Genomic DNA, 25391 nt, shown 5'->3' on the forward strand with positions numbered 1-25391 from the left:
CATTAACTTAAAAGCCTGATTAAGCAATTAACATTAAACCTAACCCCTGTCCCACCATATATATTTAGGAACTGATCCCAGATTGGTAGGGATGGCGAATGTTTCTAAAAAGTTCAAAAACGAATTTTGATTACTTTCATTCATTGGAATCGAATTTTGAATGTTTATATAACATTCTATTTCAAATTTTTGTTTTCTAATTTTTCAATAAAATTCGAAAATATTTGTTCATTCGTAAATAATGTTTAGCTATATAATTCATTCAATTTTCGAAACGTAATATTCGAATTGGAATGTAACAGTTCAAATTCTAAATAGTATTTCTAGTCTACAACTGTGTTTTTTAAATGTAATATTCAAATTCGAAGGAAGCATTCAAATTCAAAATAGCATTCTAGTCTACAAGTGGTGTTTAATAAATGTAATATTCAAATTCGAAATAGTAATTTCAGTCTAATACTGTATTTTATAAATGTGACAGTTCGAATTCAAAAATGACATTCGAAAACTGATAAATAAACATGCGATAAATAGAATTTTTAATATTCGTTCTTAACATTCTATCATGTAAATCGAATTTCTAGCAATAACATTTGTTATAAACATTCGAATTTGGAATATAAACACATTCGCCCATCCCTACTGATTGGTTAATCAGGTTCAATTAACGAATATTGCAGTAGGTGGGGATAGTTGTCATAACGTCTACTCTTGTGCATCGCGTCAACTTCTGTGGAGGAGAAAAAGTGGGATCATACATTTTAATCTAGAAAATAGGCAAAGGAGGAGCGCTAATGGTAGCTCCTGAAAGGTGGGCCTGAGTTAGCTAAAGGTGGGATCTATAAAGGTTGGACCCAATTCAAATTAATGTTTTTTTTATTTGAACAAGGGGTTAAAATTGTAGAAAAAATTTAGTTAGATATAATCTTCTATATCATGATAAATAAGGATAATAAATTATAAATATTGATACAGATGGGAATCAGATACAAATGTATATACCGTGGATTAAACAATATCAATACAATATAAATGAATCAAATGCTCTAAAGGCTATAACTGTGGTAATTATAACAGGGTGTAAGCTGCACAACCTATAGTGATCCTTATGGGAGATGAAAATAAAAATAACTCAAATAAATTAATACACACAGTCGAGATGAAATCACCGAGTCAAAATTAAAGGTGATAGAAGTCAATGGTGATTAAAAAGTCAATACAAAGAAAATAACAAAATCAAATGCCAAATAAAAATCCCAAGTGAATAATCAAAACCGTATCTCAAAGTCCAATGTGAAAAAAATATATATGATGTAAAAAAATCAAAAATCAAAATATAAAAAATGTAAAAAATGTATAAAAATAAGGAATAAAAATTAATGTATAAAAGCGAGCAAATTGGATTAGGTGTACACCTAGTAAAGTGAAAAAAATATATAAATTTGGACTGAAGAAATCATAGTGAGTGAAAAAATATGGTGTTTATTTTCACTACCCACGATTGGATAGTATAAAGTCCTTTTATGTAATGGTTGTTTCTCCTAATTTCACGATTAAGAAGAACCTGAGTCATTATATCAGCCGTTTGAGTCTATGCGTTTCGGTCCTAAACAGAACCTTTCTCAAGACTGAGATTAGGGTCTTGGAGAAAGGTCCTGTTTAGGACCAAAACACGCAGACAAACGCTGATATAACGGCTCAGTTTCATAATACTGGTAAGCATAATACTTATCTTTAATGAGGAGTAGTAAGCGTTATTGCACTATGTATGTTATTTCTTATAGGGAAACCGCCATACATTGTTTAGAAGTTCCACTATCACCTATTGGAGGATCAACACTTACAAAGATTTTGAGGATAATTGTAATCAGGGCAACAACCATTACATAAAATACTTTATTTTTCACTACCCATGATTGGATATATAAAAAGACACCCATATTTTTTCACTCAACTATAATTTCTTCAGTCAAATTATATATATTTTTTTCACTTTACTAGGTGTACACCTAATCCAATTTGCTCACTTTTTTTTTATTTATTTTTTATTGAAGTCATAAGTCAAAATTACATACAAGGTCTGTCCATAGACCAGAATAATACACACATAAAGTATACATTAAGAGAACAGGAACATTACATAATATAACATACAGCTACAATGAAAGGAGGTTGAGCTAATTGAGCATTAAGGCTGTCTTAATCACTTTGGGTCTGTATGTAAAATTATAGCTATCTGCCAATTTGTATTGGAGTCTACCAAGAGGGGTATAAATGAAAAAAATAAGACTCTCAGATAGGCTCCTCTACAGTATGGTAAACTGGACTGGACGATAGAAGTGGGACTTCATTTTTTTTTATGTTAAGTCGAAGAACAAAGGAAAACAGATGAAAACAGATGAAAATGCTCCCCCCAATGTCAGAGGGGTTCCTCGTGGACCTAAGTAATCTAGTGAGGGGTAAAATGCAGGGTGGGAGCTTATGAATTGTTCCTTCCTCAGGCTAAATAGTAGAGAGAGGGAAAAAAAGGAGTGCAGGCAGACAGAGCCGCTCTTATTAGAAAAGAGGGAGGGGGGCGGGGCTGTCTGGTGGTGGAGCATATAGTGTCGAGGGTGAGGTATTGGAAACATTCGGTTATGGATCCAGGGATAGTTCTAATGGGGTATACATTACAATAGTTATAGATAGATGGTTTATATCAATATGAGATGGGAGACCTATCTAACTTATATATGAAATCAAATATACAATCTTGGACAGTGCAGGCCAGGGTAGTTATGACTCATGTAAGTGAAAATGGGTATAGGCACCAAGGTATGTTCCGTTGTAAAATACTCCGTGTACCCCTTTGGAGAGCCAGTAATAACTAAAGTAAATATACATGAGGAGAGAGTAAATACAGAACTTAAACACATAAGTCAAATAGTTAGTAAAACCGCTAAACCGGCAAGTTACAATATGCTCACTTTTATACATTCATTTTTATTCTTATTTTTATACATTTTTTATATTTTCCATTTTTTATTTTTTACATCATAGATATTTTATATATTTTTCACAATGGACACTGAGACACGGATTTTGATAATCATTTGGGATTTTTATTTGGACATTTGATTTTGTTATTTTCTTTGTATTTGACTTTTTAATCACATTGACTTCTATCACCTTAATTTTCACTCAGTGATTTCATCTCAAATGTGTGTAATAATTTTGGTTCTATAAGGAGCCTGAGTTATTTTTAATTTTCATCTCACAAAGGGATCACTATAGGTTGGCAGGCCTACACCCTGTATAATTACCACAGTTATAGCCTTTAGAGATTTGGAAAAATTTCTATTGTATTTGATATTCGTTCAATTGCACCGTATATATACATCTGTATCGATATTTGGTATTTTATTATCCTTATTTTATCATGATATAGAAGATTATATCTAACTACATTTTTTAAACAATTTTAACCCTTGTTCAAAATAAAAAAAAACATTAATTTTAAATTGGGTCCAACCTTTATAGATCCCACCTTTTAGCTAACTAGCCCCCTTTCAGGGGCTTACCATTAGCGCTCCTCCTTTGCCTATTTTCTTATCCATTTTTTGAAAATCCTGTTAAGAGATCTTGCTTTTGGGAGGAGCTTGTGTGGTTGCAATTTGGTGCTGGTAGATATACATCTGATCATACATTTTAAGGTTCTGCAAAAAAAATCTAATCATACACATTTAACAACTTTGCTTTTGAGATTTTCAGCATCTATTTTGGGGGGGGGGGAGGGGGGGGGGTTGTTCAGAAAACACTCCTATAATTGAATGCTAATTATAGGAGGGTGGAATTTATTTTTTAAAATTTGAGAATTCTTGTACAATTTTACCTCTTCTTTATGTTGCACGGATTTTTTTTTTTATCAGATCAAATCTTATAAGATGTTCACGAGGATAACATAATCTTTCTTTTTTTTTAGTCTAAAAAGAGGTTATTTTAGAAAGAATTAAAGGATTATTATTTTACGATGTAGCTGTGCTCATAAAACCAAGTTTGTTTTTCATACTTTGTTTACAACTGCAGCCTGCATATTGTCTATCCACCAGGGGAGATTAACATCTAATGAATTCCCAATTTTCCATTTTGGACCAGGAGGATAGGGTGGTGTCATGTCGGTAATCCCCAATCAGCGTTCAGGTGACTGGGGTGCTGTGAAACATGTGCTGTGATTTGTTTCAGCTATTTGAGGCAGTCTATGGTTTCACTGTGAAACCGGTTATAATAGGGATATAAAGGGTAGTTGTAATGACATCATGTGACTTTGATTCCAACTTGGAGGAGCTTTAAAAATTTCAGGACTGGTGAGTGCTTTTGCAAAAATGCATTTCATGTAATTTTCAATATATATTTAAACAGTTTTTATTTCTCTTTTTAAATGCAAAAACAAATGTTTTAACATACATAATTGCTGAACTTTCATTTTATCTGATAATAAAAAAATCCCTTGGCTGACCTTTCGGGGTTTTGTGAGTTCACACTTATATATTAAACAATATTTCTTTATACATCACTTACAAATCATTTGGTGGAGGGCCGGAGGACCACACAGTAGGAAGTTTGTATAGATAAAGTACATTTTAATCCACTTTTTTGTTTTTAAAAGTTTTTTGTTTTTGCTCATAAGTAAGACTTTACTATGTCATTTAATATAACCACTGTTGAGGTGCACATATGTTACCATTGCACAAAAAAAAAAAAAAACTTAAATAAACTGTTGATCTGCACCTATTAATGAGCAGTGGGGGACTTCTACATTGATGCAGTTTATTTTAGCCCCAGCAAGGTTTTGGCAGCAGAGTTACAAATGAAACAAAAAAAATAGGAAATCAATATTTAGCATTTCTTATTTTAATGGAACTCAAGAGGTTAAAAGCTGCAGTATTCTACTAAAGCAAAATCCTAAAACATATTAATTTGATATTTATAATCTAGTTTTGAAAAGGTATACCCCTGTGCTTTTGTGTCTTCTGCCAGAGGGTGATTTTACAGGCACATTAAAAATGTTATCAGATTTATAAAGTCATTGTCACACGCAGTGCCTGCATACTCATATCACAGGTGGGTTGTTGGAGACAAGATTTATTTTTTGTTAAATGTGCCAACAGGAAAGGTGTCTTGTTCACTGGTTAAATTACATCATACTGTAGCTTGCTGTTACAAATCATGATGTTCAATACATTAATAAGTTTGGAATATTTGGCAAAATTTTGGCAATTGACATTTATTGATAAAGTAAAAAAACAAAACATATGTGCAAGGACAACTGAAGATCAAAGTAGATCAAGTGATGTTGTGCCTGTTTTGGGAGTACAGCCTAATTACTGCTCTTAATGTCCTATTAAGTGACTGAGTAAATTCCAGCTGTGCGCATGTGATAAATCATTTCAAGTTCAGCAAAATGGGCTTTATATTTACAGTGAAAATACCTCAGCAGCTCCTGGAAGTATATATATATATTTATATTTATTAGATCCGTTTTCACAAAAGATTCATATGTAGGAGCAAGAACAAATTGATCAATTTGAATGAGTAAAGTACAAGAAAGTGCTTGGAAAACCTTATACCTCAAGTGTGTTAAAGTTCCCAAGTCTTTTTTTCTTTATATGTTTATTGTTTATTCTAGTATGAGCCATTTTCAGCATCACATCTTTTGAATTAATGTGAAAACCAATCAGGTTTTAAATAATTGTTTTAATTGTTAACCAATGCAAAGAAAGTAAAGCATTAAATAAAGTGGCTCAAACTAATAAGAATTTAAATAGAAATAAAATAAAAAAATTGCATTCATTTGGAACTGTGGAATACTTATCTAGCTTTTGGCAGCAAGTTATTATGGTGTTCAGTAGTCTATGGTGTTTTTTTCCAGTTAGCTAGAAAAGCCATGCATAATTTTCCCACATATCTTGTCAAAGGGTTTCCTCCAAAGTTAAGGAATTTTATAATCATCTAGAAAACTATTAGAAACAAGTTGTTGAAGAATTGTTTGTTTTTAGTGGTTTTTATTATTTTAACTTCCCCCAATACTTTTTAAGCAGATTTTTTCTTAACTCTTCTAATTCAAGTCCCTTAACCTAGTTTGTATCTGCAATGTTCATTCCTTGGCTGTTTGCACAGTTGCATAGCTTTTTTCCAATATCAAATTATTAAACAATTTACCTTGCAAATCTTCTTTCCTTGCATCCCTCTGGAAGATGGTTTTTCTTTATTATTATTAAACTTTTCATTGAGCATTTCTGCCCTTACAAAGTATTTATGTAGATTCCATTAAGCTGTCACAAGACATGGCAGTAAAAGCAGTGGATCAATATCCATGTCCTGTTGCTAGAATCAATGAATATGCCACATGGAGCATGCAAAGTACAGAGAAGCTTAAGGTGTACGGTCACATCCAGTGGAGAGGCTGGGGGATTAGCAGCTAATGGGCAATTCTAAACGGGATTTTGTAATTTTTTTATAAAAAAATTCAGCTTTTTGTAATAGTTAAAAAAGTGCATTATTCATACAGGTGAATTCAATACTACAAAGTTGTATGCAATGTTGACTGTCCCCTTTTAAGGTAAAAACCTGTATTAAAATGCATTAGGTAGTCATCATCATTAATACTGAATCAATTAGCCACCATGTTTTCTCTTGTAAGGTGTATCCAAGTCCACGGATCATCATATTACCTTGTGGGATAGTCTCATTCCCAACCGGAAGTTGCAAGAGGACACCCTCTGCAGTGCTGTTATATAGTCCTCTCCACTAACTGCCCATATCCCAGTCATTCTCTTGCAACTCTCAACACGCATGGAAGGTAGTAAAAGAGAGTGGTGAAATATAGTTAGTTTTTTATCTTCAATCAAAAGTTGTTATTTTAAATGGTACCAGAGTTGTACTATTTTATCCCAGGCAGTAATAGAAGAAGAATCTGCTCAGCAGTTTTCATATGATCTGAGCAGGTTGTAACTAAGTTCCATTGCTGTTCTCACATATGTCTGAGGAGAGAGGTAACTTCAGCGGGGGAATTGCTTGCAGGTTACTCTGCTATGAGGTATGTGCAGGTTACAATTTTTTCTAGAAATGGAAAATGCTAGAAAATGCTGCTGATACCGATTAATGTAAGTTAAGCCTGAATACAGTGATTTAATAGCGACTGGTATCATGCTTACTCTCAGGGGTCTATACCCTTATAAAATTGCAATATAAAAACGTTTGCTGGCATGTTTAATCGTTTTTATATATGCTCTTGGTGATAAAACTTTATTGGGGCCTAGTTTTTTCCACATGGCTGGCTTAAATTTTTGCCTAGAAACGTTTCCTGAGGCTTTCCACTGTGTGTAGTATAAAAGTTACAGTTGTTGCAGTTAAAATTTCAAACTGTGACATCAAGCTTTCCCTCAGGAGTCCCCTGCATGCTATAGGGCATCTCTAAAGGCACAAAGGCTTTCCAAAGTCCCGTTTGATTGGGGAAGGTTAGGGCCCACAGCAGGCTGTGGCAGTTTGTTGTGTCTGTTGAAAAAAACGTCTATATCGTTTTTTTTGATCCGTTTTTTTTTAATTAAGGGGTTAATCATCCATTTTCAAGGTGGGTGCAATGTTCTGTTACCTTATTACATACACTGTAAACATTTTGTTTGATTTACTGCCTTTTTTCACTGTTTTTCAAATTTTGACAAAATTTGTTTCTCTTAAAGGCACAAGTACCGTTTTTTATATTTGCTTGTTAACTTGATTTAAAGTGTTTTCCCAAGCTTGCTAGTCTCATTGCTAGTCTGTACAAACATGTCTGACATAGAGGAAACTCTTGTTCATTAATGTTTAAAAGCCATGGTGGAACCCCCTCTTAGAATGTGTACCAAAATGTACTGATTTCACTTTAAGCCATAATGATCATATTCTGTCTTTAAAAAAATTTATCACCAGAGGAATCTCGATGAGGGGGGAAGTTTATGCCGACTAACTCTCCCCACGTGTCAGATTCCTTTGACTCCCGCTCAAGGGGACTCACAGCTCAAATGAGCCAAGTACATCTAGGGCGGCCATAGCGATTACTTTATCAAGACATGGCGGCAGTCATGGATAATACACTGTCAGCGGTATTAACCAGACTACCTGAATTTAGAGGTAAGCGAGATAGCTCTGGGGTTAGACGAAATGCAAGTGCATACTGACGCTTTAAGAACCATGTCTGATACTGCCTCACAATATGCAGAAGCGGAGGAAGGAGAACTTCAGTCTGTGGGTGATGTTTCTGACTCAGAAAGATGATGCAACCTGATTCTGATATTCTCTACATTTAAATTTAAGCTTGAACACCTCTGCGTGTTTCTCAGGGAGGGTTTTAGCTGCTCGCTGAATGACTGTGATACAATTGCTAGTACCAGATAAATTGTGTAGTAGTTGGATAAAATACTATGCAGTGCCGGGGTGTCATACTGAGGTTTTTCCATACCTAAAAGGTTTACAGAAATTATTATATCAGGAATGGATTAGACGCGTGTGTGACGTTCTCTCTCCCCTCCTATTTTTAGAAAAATCCGTTTCCAATAGACGCCACCACACAGGTACTTATGACAGACAGTTCCTAAGGTGGAGGAGCAGTTTCTACTTTAGCAAAAGCGTACTACTATCCCCCTGTCGAGGACCAGTTGTGCTTTTTTTAGATCCAATGGATAAAAAATTAGAAGGTTACCTTAAGAAGAATGTTTATTGCTCCTGTCCCAACTGCCTGCTGCAGCGTTCTGGTTTGAGTCTCTGGAAGAGGCTTTACAGGTAGCGACTCCATTGGATGACATACTTGGCAAGCTTAGTGCATTTAAGCTAGCCCAATTCCTTTGTTTCTTGATGCCATTGTTCATTTGACTAAACTAACGGCTTAAGTAATTCTGGTTTTGCTATACAGGCGCGCAGGGCGCTATGGCTTAAATCATGGTCAGCTGAAATGACTTCAAAATCTAAGCTGCTTAACATTCCCTTCAAGGGGGCGAACCCCTATTCCGAGGCCTGGTTTGAAGTGATTATTGCTGATATCACTGGAGGACCTTCTACTTTAGGGTCCTTCAACCATCCAAATCTATTTTCTCTGAGACTGACTGCCTGGAGATTGAACGCTTGATTTTATCAAAGCGTGGCTTCTCCGGAGTCAGTCATTGATACCTTAATACAGGCACGAAAGCCTGTCACCAGGAAAATTTACCATAAAATATGGCGTATACATATCTTTATTGGTGTGAATCCAAGGGTTAGGATTCCCATTTTATTATCTTTTCTCCAAGATGGTTTGGAAAAAGGATTGTCAGCTAGTTCCTTAAAAGGACAGATTTCTGCTCTGTCTATTCTTTTGCACATGCGTCCTGGCAGATGTTCCAGATGTTCAGGCATTTTGTCAGGCTTTGGTTAGAATCCAAGCGCTGTGTTTAAACCTGTTGCTCCCCCTTGGAGCTTAAATTTGGTTCTTAAGGATTCTCAAGGAGTTCTGTTTGAACCTCTTCATTCCATAGATATCAAACTTTTATCTTGGAAAGTTCTGTTTTTGGTAGCTATTTCCTCGGCTCGTAGAGTCTCCGAGTTTATCTGCTTTACAATGTGATTCTACTTATCTGATCTTCCATACGGATAAGGTAAGTCCTGGCTTACCAAACCTGGTGTTTTTCCCTAAGGTGGTATCTAACAAGAATATCAATCAAGAGATTGTTTGTTCCATCCTTGTGTCCTAATCCTTCTTCAAAGAAGGAACGTCTATTACACAATCTGGACGTGGTTCTTGCTTTTAAAGTGTTACTTACAAGCTACTAAAGCATTTTTGTCAAAGACTCTGCTTTGTTTGTTGTCTACTCTGGACTGGAGGAGAGGTCAAAAGGCTTCGGCAACCTCTCTTTCTTTTTGGCTAAGAAGCATAATCCGCTTAGCCTATGAGACTGCTGGCCAGCAGCCTCCTGAAAGGATTACAGCTCATTCTACTAGAGCTGTGGCTTCCACTGGGGCCTTTAAAAATGTGGCTTCTGTTGAACCAGATTTGCAAGGCGGCCGGACTTGGTCTTCGCTTCATACTTTTTTCAAAATTCTACAAATTTGATACTTTTGCTTCTTCGGAGGCTATTTTTGGGAGATAAGGTTTTACAGCAGTGGTACCTTCCATTTAAGTACCTGCCTTGTCCCCTCCCTTCATCCGTGTACTTTAGCATTGGTATTGGTATCCCACAAGTATTGGATGATCCGTGGACTGGATACTCTTACAAGAGAAAACAAAATTATGCTTACCTGATAAATTTATTTCTCTTGTGGTGTATCCAGTCCATGGCCCGCCCTGTCATTTTAAGGCAGGTAATTTTTTCATTTAAACTACAGTCACCACTGCACCCTATATGGTTTCTCCTTTCTCTGCGTGTTTTCGGGTCGAATGACTGGACATGGCAGTTAGGGAGGAACTATATAACAGCTCTGCTGTGGGTGTGTCCTCCTTGCAACTTCCTGTTGGGAATGAGATTATCCCACAAGTAATGGATGATCCGTGGACTGGATACACCCACAAGAGAAATAAATTTATCAGGTATGCATAAATTGTGTTTTTCTTTGGTTTTTAGCCATATCTGTGTATCTTTTACTACTGGGTGTTAACCAATTTTTCTTGTGAAATAGTAAATGATTTGAGTTGTTTGACTTATTCTAATGCTCTTGTAATAGTTTGGAGGGGTAGTACAAAAGAAAACAATTAATTATTAGGAACTGCACCGATACCAATATAAGTATCGGTGCCAATACCAAGTAACTGCACCAATACTTTAAACCGATACCTTCCACTTCTACCAATCACGCCATCTTGTGGCATTTTTCAAACTGCATGTTCCCATTTCATTTTAAGCTGGAGTGTAAGACTTAACTAAAAATGGTTCACTTCTGTTCTGCCCAATATAAATTGCTGTTATTTGTACTCATTCAGACAAACCCCTGAAATACTGGGCAGTTAATAAACTTAGATTTCCCAGCTCTGCGTAAATGGCCAAAATATCTTTCTGCCCCATGCAGTAGTGTGAAAAGTGAAAGACTGTTCAGCTTAGCGTGCTCAAACGTCCTTACTGGATAAAAAGAACAGACTTATAGCTGAACATGCAGAGATGCTTCTGTTCCTTAATAAGAACTTGCCACTAACATTTGAAAAATGATTCTAATTGCTAGATGCCTGTTATACTGCTTGTTTCTCATCTTGAACAATTGTGCTCAAAACATACTGTACTCTGAGGGAACACCTTAGCCAGGGCTGGACTGGAATAAAAAGCACCCCTGGAAAAATATGAAGACCAGCCCCCATTTTCTGTTGCATCAGTAGAATGCAGATGGCCCCCATTTTTTCTCAAAGGGGATTACTGGGACACTTCTTCCCAATGTTTTTTTGTCAGAATTAAAATTATATTACTTTGTATTAAATACAAATGTCAGATTAATGTTGTATAGGCACCCTACAACCCATTTGCATCCAGTAATCACCCCCTAAATTGTAGCTTTCCAGCCCCACCTGCTGCAGCTTTATTTATTGTTATTAATATATTTTATTGTAATATTTTTATTTATAAAACATGTTCCTGTGAACTTTGTGACAACAATCAAATAAAACTGTTTAATTATTTCAAAATGTATTTTGAGTTACAGTTCATAATTATAAAGAAGCTATCTTAAAATATTAGTCTGTATTGTGCTTGGTAAACTGTCATATGACATTAAAAAAAGTATCGGTAATTGTTATCGGTGAGTATTTGAAAAAAAAAGTATCAGTACTTGTACTCGGTCTTAAAAAAATGGTATCGGTGCAACCCTATTATGCATGGAATGGAGGCCTGTATTTGCTAAGCGGTTAAGTTATAAATGACAAAAGATCTATGGTTTACAATGATAAAATAGATTTGTACACAATAACCTCACTGGACATCCTCACTTATTTAACCCCTTAATGACCAATGACAGAATTATTCCGTCATGAAACAATTGTGCAAACTGAAGCTGTGTCCTTAAGGGGTTAAGGCACATGACATTATAATGAAGCACCTAGTTGTGATCCTCTCTGGCATTCCTATATTTGACAGCATTTCAGATCCTACTATTAGAGCACCTATTTAACTGAAAGCTGAACATAGAAAGGAACTGCTCTGTGGTTGGCCCATTCCTGTGCAGTGTAAGAAAATTCAATATGGGCACTTTAGTACTGTATGAGTATAAAGTAGGTTTGTGGCACTTCTGATTAACAGGATTTTTTTTTTAATTTCTTCAGAACCCCAAAAGATTGCAAAACACACAAACAAATCTGGTCCCATCTGCAGAACAACTTTACTAAAATAAAAGCTTTGGTTATAGTCTAAATGAATGATGGTTAGGTGTCATTATAGCATACTACAGTATATTACTTTTTCCACATTTATGCAAATAAATTGCACCGTTTTGTGACAATTAACAAGTGCATTTTGCAACATGCTGTAATAATGTTACATGTGGTAAATAATATTCACTAAGATTAAAGAATCTAAGGCAAGAGACCAACATTACAGCTCTGCGTGCTTCATTACTTCTCTTCAGCTGTCCCAACTCACTGTTCTCCTTTTAGGGTTGCTAGCTGTGCTCCATTAAAAATACCTTCATCATGGGTGGTAGGTGGGGTCACAGAATGTGTCCACCAAAAAGCTCAACCTTAAGCCCCACTCTTCATCCCACCATGTATATTTTTCACAACTGAGTAGTCGTTTGTATCCCCTTGGATGCCAGTAACACACATATGTAGTAGTGATTTGATCCTCCAGGCTGCCAGGAGCACACACACTGATGATGCAACACCCCATGGCTGTAACACATATAATACAAAATGAACAGTGTTACTTCTTTTAGGTGTATTTGAAACGCATAGAGCATAGGTGTCCCTTTATATATGTTAGTAGTAATTTGACCCTCCTGGATGCTAGGAGCACACATCAATGATTTAACACCTCCATGGCTGCCTGTAACACATGAAATAGAAAATGCACAGTGTTACTTCTTCTAGGTGTATTTGTAACACATAGGGGTCAAGTTATCAAGCTCCCCGGAAAAAGAAGTTATGAAGCAGCGGTCTAAAGACCGCTGCTTCATAACCTGTCTGCCTGCTCTGAGGCTGCAGACAGAAATCAACTTGATTGATTACAATTGGGTTGATTGACACCCCCTGCTAGCGGTCACGAATTTTGCAGGGGGCGGCATTCGCACCAGCAGTTCACAAGAACTGTTGGTGCAATCATAATTGCCAACAGCGTATCATGTCTGATCGCACCATAGTAAATAGGCCCCATAGAGGCAAAGTTGTCCCTTTATATTTAAATGACATTTAAGGGACATTTCATGTGTTCAGTATTTTAGCATGTTGTCAAGTAAAATCTATGCAAAAATACTGGGATTGTCCAGTTGAATACTGGACAACCTGACAACCATATCTTCTTTAGACCCTCCCCATTTGAAACACTCATACTGCTCTTTTTTCCTTTTTTCCCTTTATCTCTGGAATAAATAAGTATATTTTATAGGGTCTGTGTTATACACGTATGTAAGTTGTTTTTATTTGAATATGCCCCAACATTTTAAAAATTCAGCAAAGGCTAGCTCAAGGAAGGGTTTTGGGAGTTGATTGATTCTGGAAGAAACATGTGTAATCCAAAGGTTGGAAGGAGGTGTCTTGTGTCTTGGACTTAGGTGCCCTAGGCCAGATATTAATAGAAACAGGTTTCATTTTCTGGAAACCCAAACTATGGGGAAAGCTACAAGAGAGAAATAAAGGAATTATTTTGCTAAGGAGTGTCTTGAACTTGTTGATACTGTTGTAGATTATTTTGTTTTAATTGATGGCATTTCCAAAGTGTAAATTAAAAAAAATCTGTTGTGCTCCCTTATTTGAAAAGGTTGGGTTACCTGTCAAACATAAAATCTAACCTTTTTGATAAACACTTGCCTCAAATGTATTTGTTTCTGAAATCCATAGTTTACCACATTATTCTGATGTCTTTGAAGGCAAAATAATATTGTGTTTTTTATTCCTCTAATGTTTTTTCCTCTAATAGTCAATACAGGCATTTGAGGAAATGTCATATTTCATTAAACAACATCCATTATTAACATGTTTAACGTCAACATTATAAAGTCCCTATTTAAAACAGAAAAATATGACATTTTTTAAACTGTATTTAGAACCATAGAGCAAGAAATGGTACAGCAAAGTTTATGTTACTATTAAATAAACCAAGTATATTTAATGTCAGTTTTCAATTTGTCTTGATTTGAAAATTAATAATAGTACATATAACTATAAAAAATAAGTGTGTTCGAATAATTATATCAGTCTGATTCGAAAGTACAGTTTAGGTAAAGGGACATTATACTCTAAATTGTTCTTTCTTCCATATAAAAGTGCAGCATTTATATACTGTATCATACTCTTTTCTTGCATAATACTGTATGTAAAAATGGTTAACATTGAAGCTAAAATGAATACAGTTAGTAACATTTATGTACTTTCTGCTGATTTGTACCTATCAGCCAATGAGTATGTAGTAGAAGTTGCACAACTGATACTGGAGTATTAGCATCAATTTATTTTAAACAGCTTTTACGTCACATTTGTTAAGCAAGTAATAATAATTATAGTAATGATGGTGGTATGGTTAAATGCAGCTCTTTAATAGGAATGGTATAAATGGATTGAGTAGAATGTTCTTTTAAATAAACATGCATTGTAAACTGTCTTCTATAACTGCTAAACCAGCATGCCAGGGTTGCCATATTACCACTAAAGAAGGAGATTTATAAAAAAAATAAATGTGTCAGGGTCCTTATAATGGAATATTATTGAAACGGTTTCTTTATATTTATTTTTCATAAGCGTTCTCCTTTTAAAAAGGCAATATGGTAAACCCTACAGCTTGCAAAATCTGATTCTCTACTACACATGCACAGTGCTACCTTTACACTGCACCACTGAGCTTTGCCTCTTAAGTGCAAGGTTTATGACAGGGCGAATGCCGCGATCAGTTGCATTGTCATTTATTTGAGCCTGTAACTGATATTTATATAGCAATGGTTTTAACAAGCCCAACTCTCATGCAATTAGTTGTGTAAGAGTAGAGGGGCGGGTATTGCACAGGTGGTCCCTCATGCAATGATAAATATGGGATTATCCAAAAAATAATTTACATTTGGCTGTGTTAACTTGAAAACTGAAAGCCCCTATGTTCTTTAACTTTGAATTTTAGGTTCTGCATTTTGATTCTTGAACCTAGGATAATAAATATAGGTTTAATATAGGTTTTACATATAACCCAGTATTATCTAAGTGGTTTAGAGATATATGATCCCCTTTAATGACCCAAGTTTTAAGATTACGTTAGTACTTACTCAAGCTGTTTGACATTCCTTATATTAACTTTGCTGACATTTTCAGTAGTGTTATCAGAGGTAATACATGTGTTCTGAACTTATTATTTTTGGATGAAGAAAGAAAAAACATTTTTGATAAAGAAAAAACATTTGCCTAGATTTAGAGTTATCGCTGACACCTGCATTTTATTATTAACCCCTAATCTTCCGCTCCAGACACCGCTGTCACCTACACCACCTAGGAGCTGACGCGGAGCCATCCTATTCAACCGACGACTGAACGACGAATGAAGGTTCCTTTAAGGACGTCATCCAAGATGGCATCCCTTCAATTCCGATTGGCTGATAGGATTCTATCAGCCAATCGGAATTAAGGTAGGAAAAATCTTATTGGCTGATTCAATCAGCCAATCAGATTGAAGTTCAATCCGATTGGCTGATGCAATCAGCCAATTGTATTGGAGCTCGCATTCTATTGGCTGATTGGAACAGCCAATAGAATGTGAGCTCAATACGATTGGCTGATTGGATCTTGGATGACGTCCATAAAAGAAACCTTCATTCGTCGTTCAGTCGTCGGTTGAAGAGGATGGCTCTGCGTCAACTCCTTTGAAAATGGCTCCGCCCGGATGGATGAAGATTGAAGACGCCGCCTGGATGAAGACTTCTACTGGATGAAGGACCTCCTCTGCGCACCTTGGGGTTAATACATTTATTATAGTAGCAGCGACGTTGCGGGCGGGAGATTAGGGGTTAATAATTGTAGGTAGGTGGCGGCGATGCTAGGGAGGGCAGTTAGGGGTTAATACATTTATTATAGTGGTGGCGAGGTCTCGGTCGGCAGATTAGGGGTTAATAAGTGTAGTTAGGTAGCGGCGACGTTGGGGGGGCAGATTTAGGGGGGTAATAAATATAATATAGGTGTCAGCGATGTTAGGGGCTGCAGATTAGGGGTTCATAGGGACAATGTAAGGTGGCGGTGGTTGTCAGGTCGGCAGATTAGGGGTTAAAAAAAATGTATTAGAGGTGTGGGCGATGTGGGGGTGGCTCGGTTTAGGGTACATAGGTAGTTTATGGGTGTTAGTGTACTTTATAGCACAGTAGTTAGGAGCTTTATATTCCTGCGTATAGCCCATAACAAAGCTCTTAACTACTGACTTTTTTTGGCAGTAGGAGTCTTGTCGGTAGAGGCTCAGTTCTTTCAAGACTCCCAAACACCAGCGTTAGGCAAATCCCCATAGAAAAGATAGGATACGCAATTGACGTAAGGGGATCTGCGGTAGCTGGAGTCTCGGAAAGGAAGTGAGCGGTAGACCCTTTCCTGTCTGACTCTAAATACCAGCGGGGCGGTAAAAAGCAGCGTTAGGACCCCTCCTTAACGCTGCTTTGGACAACTAACGCCAAACTCTAGTTGTTACTTCCCACATTTTTATTTTATTTTGTATGTTCTCTTTATAGATTATTTTTTGTTGTTTATATATACTGTTGTTTTAATTGATTACTTGTAGGTTGCGCTCCCTTTAAATAGGGAGTATGCGCCATGTAACTGTAGCCTCTGATTAAGTGCTCACGAGGGCACAAAACTAGTCAGGATGTTTTTTTTGCCACATACCCTTTGTTTTTAATTCTGCTTCAATAAAGTTATTTTTATTTTTATCAGCCCTTTTCTATTGGTGCCTCCTGTTGTGCAGCTGTTCTTGCCATTTTTTTTTTTTATAAATTATGGGAACACATTTGCCCCACAATTTGTGATAAGATGTGGAAAGGGTTCACTACATGTGAATCCTGTCCCCCTTGCAAACTGATAAATCTTGCCCTAACCCTGCTACAACCATGCAATGCCCCCTGTATCACACCCCTGTGTACAGTACAGAGCTGAAGATGAAACCATATTAGCAGCAATGTGCTTGATATTTTAGCCCCTGGTCAGTTCATTGTTAATGTCCTAGCTACAGCACCTGGGAAAGAGGAATATAAAAAGAAAGAAAAGAATGAATTAAATAGGTAGATTGTTGTCAGTGAATTTAAACTCATGATATTAACATCCATCAATGCAAATTTTAAATGTTTTTTATATTTTACACTCATTGCATAGTTGCTGTAACATTAATTAGTAATTCTTCACTCAGAAATCCAGGACAATGACTTACGGTGTGAAAACTATGAAGAATATTGTGAAAAGCTGCCAACCTCTAACCATGATACAATGAAAACCTTGTTTGAACATCTGAGAAAGTAAGTTTATAGATTTTCCTCACATAATTTCTGCATTCCTATTCGGCATCTTAACTCACCAGTCTGTGACAGGTATCTAAGTACACATGTGAGAGCATCACGCTCACATACCACAACTTCTGCTCAGCATATATTGATTTCCCCTTTGCTGAGTCTATAGCCAGCAGCAGGATCCAATCAAAGTGTGGCTCAACTCCATTACCTCACAGAGTTGTACTCTAATTGGAGCCTGCTGTGGGCCACTTTGAAGGGAAATGAAGAAATCAGCACATGATGCAAATAATGATTTTCGTACCTTCTAAATATTTTTTTCAAAGTTTTGTTAACTCATTGCGGGCAAGGATTTAATTATGTGAATTTATTATGGTTGCTTCTTGTTTGTTGTTAGAAACTTTTAGAGAAAACAGAATATCATATAAAAACCTTATTGAAGCGCATGTTTTGTGGGGCAAGGGGTATAAAATACTAATCAAAATTATTTTAATATGAAATATAATATAAATATATTGTTTTAACTTAATGCAGATCTTGTATTTTTTTCAACTCCACCGTTTAAGCGTATACATTGTACAATTAAAGGGACACTGTACCCAAAAATTTTCTTTCGTGATTCAGATTGAGCATGAAATTTTAAGCAACTTTCTAATTTACTCCTATTATCAAATTTTCTTCATTCTCTTGGTATCTTTATTTGAAATGCAAGAATGTAAGTTTAGATGCCGGCCCATTTTTGGTGAACAACCTGGGTTGTCCTTGCCGATTTGGAGGATAAATTCATCCACCAATTAAAAAGTGCTGTCCAGAGTACTGAAACAAAAAAAAAGCTTAGATGCATTCTTTTTTCAAATAATAATAGCAAGAGAACGAAGACAAATTGAAAATAGGAGTCAATTAGAAAGTTGCTTAAAATTGCATGCTCTTTCTGAATTACAAAAGAAAAAAATGGGTTCAGTGTCCCTTTAATAATATTTTTACAGTAATTATTATTAGTAGTACTATTATTATTATTATTATTATAAAAATAAGAAGAAATAATACTTTAAAACACTCTACTATGAAAGCTCAGGAAGTGAATAAATTAGTTAAGCAAACATTTTCAAACACATGCTCAGAATGTACTTAACCAAGTATAGTAAAACAGATTATCATTAAAGGGACAAATCATTATATCCATATGCTAAATCATTTGAAAGTGATGCAATGTACCATCTCTATATAAAAATAAAGGACGATATTTTACCTCAATTTTCTTCCGCTCACTAGAATAAGTGCTTAGTGAATTGATATCTTTCAGCTACTTTTTGTACTGCAATCTGCATGTTGAAAGCCATCAACATCATCAGTGCTGAGTTTACAGTTTACCTTGCTGTGATTCTGTGGGATTTCACCATTTCATAGTAAAATTCCTTAATATGGGGAGGGTAAAAAGTGACTGTACCTGCACATGTCATATGCACACTTCCTTGCAAGTCCCAGGAGAAGCATCCTTATTGGATAGTTATAGTACCTTTATAATATTTTGTGGCTACTGGAGAAATGTTTAAGTAAAATATCTTTCTTTATTATATTTAGATGTTCATGTGATATTTTCTAGTCCGCTTTTTCTTTACACATATAGTGCATCACATATGGGTAATTGTTCATTTAAAAAATGGTTGGCTACATGATAATTCATAAAACAAATAGTCTAAGATATTGCATTATTACTCAGAAACTTATTGTTTTGAACAGGGGTAGGCAAACCTTTTGCCCAGGGGCCAAATCAGGCCTGCGCCTGTTTTTGTACAACCTGCAAGCTGAGAATGATTATTTAATTATTTTTTTTTAATAAATTGTCACACTTCTGATATGATATCAAATTAAATTTTCATTATCTACAAATAATGTTTTATTGGAACACAGCCACTCTCATGTATGTCTAGTCTATGGCTGCTTTTGCTCTACAACAGCAGAGTTGAGTAGTTGCGACAGATACATACCTGGCTCTCGCTCATTGTTTTCCACTGCTGCTCAAGCCTCAACATACATCTCTCAATATTCTCAACTCGAAAGGGAAGTAATGGTCAAAAAAATTAGAAAATTTAAAAATAAAATATCACAGCAGAAAAAAACAACTAAAATGAGGCTGGAGCGAAGATAAGTTTCCAAATGGCTCTTTAGTTGTTGATACATTTTGAATTTCACCAATTTATCTTTTGTTATAAAAATACCTACATGATAGCCTCAATTTGACCTACAGAAAAGGTTTGCCCCAGTTTAGAACGTGACAACCAATATAACACACACATATATATATATATATATATATATATATATATATTATATATATATTATATACAGGGAGTGCTGAATTATTAGGTAAATGAGTATTTTGACCACATCATCCTCTTTATGCATGTTGTCTTACTCCAAGCTGTATAGGCTCGAAAGCCTACTACCAATTAAGCATATTAGGTGATGTGCATCTCTGTAATGAGAAGGGGTGTGGTCTAATGACATCAACACCCCTATATCAGGTGTGCATAATTATTAGGCAACTTCCTTTCCTTTGGCAAAAATGGGTCAAAAGAAGGACTTGACAGGCTCAGAAAAGTAAAAAATAGTGAGATATCTTGCAGAGGGATGCAGCACTCTTAAAATTGCAAAGCTTCTGAAGCGTGATCATCGAACAATCAAGTGTTTCATTCAAAATAGTCAACAGGGTCGCAAGAAGCGTGTGGAAAAACCAAGGCGCAAAATAACTGCCCATGAACTGAGAAAAGTCAAGCGTGCAGCTGCCAAGATGCCACTTACCACTAGTTTGGCCATATTTCAGAGCTGCAACATCACTGGAGTGCCCAAAAGCACAAGGTGTGCAATACTCAGAGACATGGCCAAGGTAAGAAAGGCTGAAAGACGACCACCACTGAACAAGACACACAAGCTGAAACGTCAAGACTGGGCCAATAAATATCTCAAGACTGATTTTTCTAAGGTTTTATGGACTGATGAAATGAGAGTGAGTCTTGATGGGCCAGATGGATGGGCCCGTGGCTGGATTGGTAAAGGGCAGAGAGCTTTTCCGACTCAGACGCCAGCAAGGTGGAGGTGGAGTACTGGTTTGGGCTGGTATCATCAAAGATGAGCTTGTGGGGCCTTTTCGGGTTGAGGATGGAGTCAAGCTCAACTCCCAGTCCTACTGCCAGTTTCTGGAAGACACCTTCTTCAAGCAGTGGTACAGGAAGAAGTCTGCATCCTTCAAGAAAAACATGATTTTCATGCAGGACAATGCTCCATCACACGCGTCCAAGTACTCCACAGCGTGGCTGGCAAGAAAGGGTATAAAAGAAGAAAATCTAATGACATGGCCTCCTTGTTCACCTGATCTGAACCCATTGAGAACCTGTGGTCCATTATCAAATGTGAGATTTACAAGGAGGGAAAACAGTACACCTCTCTGAACAGTGTCTGGGAGGCTGTGCTTGCTGCTGCACGCAATGTTAAGGGTGAACAGATCAAAACACTGACAGAATCCATGGATGGCAGGCTTTTGAGTGTCCCTTGCAAAGAAAGGTGGCTATATTGGTCACTGATTTGTTTTTGTTTTGTTTTTGAATGTCAGAAATGTATATTTGTGAATGTTTGAGATGTTATATTGGTTTCACTGGTAAAAATAAATAATTGAAATGGGTATATATTTGTTTTTTTGTTAAGTTGCCTAATAATTATGCTACAGTAATAGTCACCTGCACACACAGATATCCCCCTAAATAGCTAAAACTAAAAACAAACTAAAACTACTTCCAAAAATATTCAGCTTTGATATTAATGAGTTTTTTGGGTTCATTGAGAACATGGTTGTTGTTCAATAATAAAATTAATCCTCAAAAATACAGCTTGCCTAATAATTCTGCACTCCCTGTATATATATATATATATGCTTTGTCCTTCAATTAAAGCAAAGTCAATTAATATACCTTTACAATTCTTCTATTGTGCTAAATATTCAGTCACCTGCTTTATAAATATATCAACTTGTATATTCAGACTTTCCAGTCCTATCAGCAGCATTTCAGTTTATGATTTCTGTGGAAGCACTTATTTCCTCATGAAAACAAACCAATTCCAGAGCCATGTGTTTTATCTGTTCTATTTGTTACTTTTTTAATGTGTTGTTTATACTCCTATTTCATTTTGTCATAATTTAGTTGGTTAAAACATTGTTTGCAGAAACCCTGATGCCCTTTTTTCGGAGACTAAACTGTCGCTATTTATTGGGGAATCATTGATTTCTACAAACCACATTAACTTTAAATGTGTCCCTAACTATAAAAACCTGCCCTAGCCGACCCTACAAACCCCTTACTATATACTGGCTCTCCAGAAAAATTAGCTCCATTCTGCACCTTCCCTACATTAACTCACAACTTCTGAACTCCATACTGCAAATTAATTTTTTTACTGCCTAGACACCATAAACAACAGTGAGACCCCGTATGTGACATTTGTTTTTTTGTTTGTTTGTTTTTAAACTTTTTTCTTGAATGTGACATCAAGAGTGTCACATTTATTTCTGAAGATAGCCTGGAGACATCTGGTTACTGTAAAAGGGATTTTAGACATGCACAAGAATGTAATTCCAAAAAAACAACAACTAAGTTTAGGCCTCTAATTCATAATTGTAAAATTAATTTTGCATGTAAATATTGAAAGCAAACTATGGCCAAACCTTTAATTTTCTTTTAACTTATTTTCACTTATAACATCAGACTAGCTGTAATTACTTTGTAATAAATCATGTCACAAAAAGTATTCTATATTTTATTTATTTTCCGGTTATTATTAACAAGTGCATGATGAATTACATGTGTAGTTTTATTTAAATAAACATAGTAGAATGTTAGCTCTGTAGCTTCAGGTTAAGTGGCTAATGTGAACGCTTTAAATTTGTAATCCTTCTGCTACTTGCTTTTATATACAATATCCCACAAAAGTGAGTACACCCCTCACATTTTTGTAAATGATTTATTATATATTTTCATAATGTAAAGTAGTGAGTGTACAGCCTGTATAAAAGTGTAAATTTGTTGTCCCCTCACAATAACAACACACAGCCATTAATGTCTAAACCGTTAGCAACAAAAGTGAGTACACCCCTAAGTAGAAATGTCCAAATTGGGCCCAAAGTGTCAATATTTTGTGTGGCCACCATTATTTTCCAGCACTGCCTTAGCCCTCTTGGGCATGGTGTTCACCAGAGCTTCACAGGTTGCCACTGGAGTAATCTTCCACTCCTCCATGACAACATCACAGAGCTGGTGGATGTTAGAGCTCCCCCACATTGCATTTGAGCAGGCCCCACAGATGCTCAATAGGGTTTAGGTCTGGAGACATCCTTGGCCAGTCCATCACCTTTACCCCTCAGCTTCTTTAGCAAGGTAGAAGTTGTCTTGGAGGTGTCTTTGGGGTCCTTATCATGATGGAATACTGCCCTGCGGCGCCGGTCTCCAAAAGGGTGAGGGCATCATGCTCTGCTTCAGTATGTCATAGTACATGTTGGCATGCATGGTTCCCTCAATGAACTGTAGCTCCCCAGTGCCAGCAGCACTCATGCAGGCCCAGACCATGACACTCCCACCACCATGCTTGACTGTAAGCAAGATACACTTGTCTTTATACTCCTCACCTGGTTGTCGCCACACACGCTTGACACCATCTGAACCAAATAAGTTTATCTTGATCTCATCGGACCACAGGACATGGTTCCAGTAATCCATGTCCTTAGTCTGTTTGTCTTTAGCAAACTGTTTGCAGGCTTTCTTGTGCATCATCTTTAGAAGAGGCTGATGACAGCCATGCAGACCAATTTGATGCAGTGTGCGGCGTATGGTCTGAGCACTGACAGGCTGACACCTGCTCCCCATTCATACCTGAGGCCTTGTAACACTAATGAGTCACGTGACACTGGGGAGGGAAAATGGCTAATTGGGCCCAATTTGGACATTTCCACTTAGGGGTGTACTCACTTTTGTTGCCAACGGTTTAGACATTAATGACTGTGTGTTGTTATTTTTAGGGGACTGCAAATTTACACTGTTATACAGGCTGTACACTCACTACTTTACATTGTAGCAAAGTGTCATTCTTCAGTGTTGTCACATGAAAAGATATAATAAAATATTTACAAAAATGTGAGGGGTGTATACTCATTTTGTGGGATACTGTATATACAATATATATATATATATATATATATATATATATATATATATATAATATATTGTGAAAAAGAGTATGTGACTGCTCCTCCCTCTGGTAGAATATATAGTGAAGAAAAGTGTATGGGGTCACGACTCCCCTATCCCAAAACACTTTACTTACAGGGACCCTCAATCGATATGAGGTAAGTAGTCACCAATCATATAAGACCTCCGTAAGTAGTTGCTATATCCCAGTCCTCCAGGTAATCGAACAGGAATACAGGATAATCGATCCGCTGTGTTGAAACTGAAGTCGTATATCGGATCCTCCACTGATATCTTGGTTCCGATGTGCCAGATGTAACCTCAATCTTATGAGGTAAGGTGTCAGCTCTGTAAAGATGAGGAAAAGGCCTCTTCTGTCCTCTAAATATCTTTCCGGGACTTGAGTAATACTTCCACCTTAGGTCTTGTCTCTGGATCATTTGTTGGTGTCTGGCACAGTGCTGATCCACGTTAATGATATGCTCCAATGTAGATCTTGGTGACAAATAGAACAGCTCCCAGTGAAGGACGATTAGAAAGGCTGTAGCTTGAATATACTGGTAAAAATCCATGCAGTAACACACACACACACATATATATATATATATATATATATATGTGTGTGTATAATATACACACATATGTGTGCGTGTATATATATATATATATATATATATACACACACACACATAATCAAAGAGAAGAATGGGGATAAGAAAGCGCTAATTCTAAAATGTTAACAGATATGCATAGAATATGCTGTACATAAACAATGCTGAATAAACATTATAAACACAAATGCTAAGATATTGTAAATGAATTCCCGATTCCTAGTTTTTTTAAATAAATATATAAAAACCAGCTATATATTTGTTAGATGTTAATGCACACAACACAAAGATTGATTATGGATAGAAGATCTAATGTCTCTGTGTATAGTTCATATATAGTTGGTAAAAGTTCCAAGATGTAAAATAGTATAGAAAAATCCAAGAGAAGTATTTCTGGAATGCCTACTTACAGAATCTAAAACTCAATCCTATGAGGTAAGTGATTGGTACTGGGGGATAGCACTCTCAGTCTCAGTGTGCTCTTTTTATCCCAGGCTTCGTTTTTCTGGGTAGTAAATGATCCCTCTGGTGCTTCTTATAGTATGGCAGAATCCCCAAATGATTAATGGTTCCTAGACCTCTCTTTTTCTTATGAATTTTTCTGCGCAGATGACAGGATCCTCCCTGTGTCTCCTACAGTATGGTAGACTTCTAGATTTTGCTCTCACCAGTAGATATATAAACAGAGAGGAAACAAAAAACGCAATAGTGTGATAAAGTAAAATCAAAATAATTTCACATAAAAGATTTAAAAATGCCTGCTTACATCAATCAACCCCAACATTGTACAAGGTATTTAGTCAGCTATTTGGATAAAAAAAAATATTTATAAAAATTTTTAGATTCTAAAGATGATAGATGGTAATGGAAGACCGTTGGAAGTGAATATTAAAAAAGTATTTTTTGGCATGAATTT

General features: G+C 36.2%; 1 protein-coding gene across 1 annotated transcript in view; it reads left to right on the plus strand.

Annotated features, from left to right (window-relative positions):
- The window catches only part of ARHGAP15 (Rho GTPase activating protein 15), a 1708250-nt gene that overhangs the window by 1577587 nt on the left and 105272 nt on the right, over positions 1-25391 (plus strand). The window contains exon 14 of the mRNA XM_053712626.1: positions 17535-17640. Within this exon, the coding sequence (XP_053568601.1) occupies positions 17535-17640 (106 nt within the window). The remainder of the gene's footprint in view (positions 1-17534; positions 17641-25391) is intronic.

This window comes from Bombina bombina, chromosome 1, assembly GCF_027579735.1.
Source record: "Bombina bombina isolate aBomBom1 chromosome 1, aBomBom1.pri, whole genome shotgun sequence".
Lineage (NCBI taxonomy): Eukaryota > Metazoa > Chordata > Amphibia > Anura > Bombinatoridae > Bombina > Bombina bombina.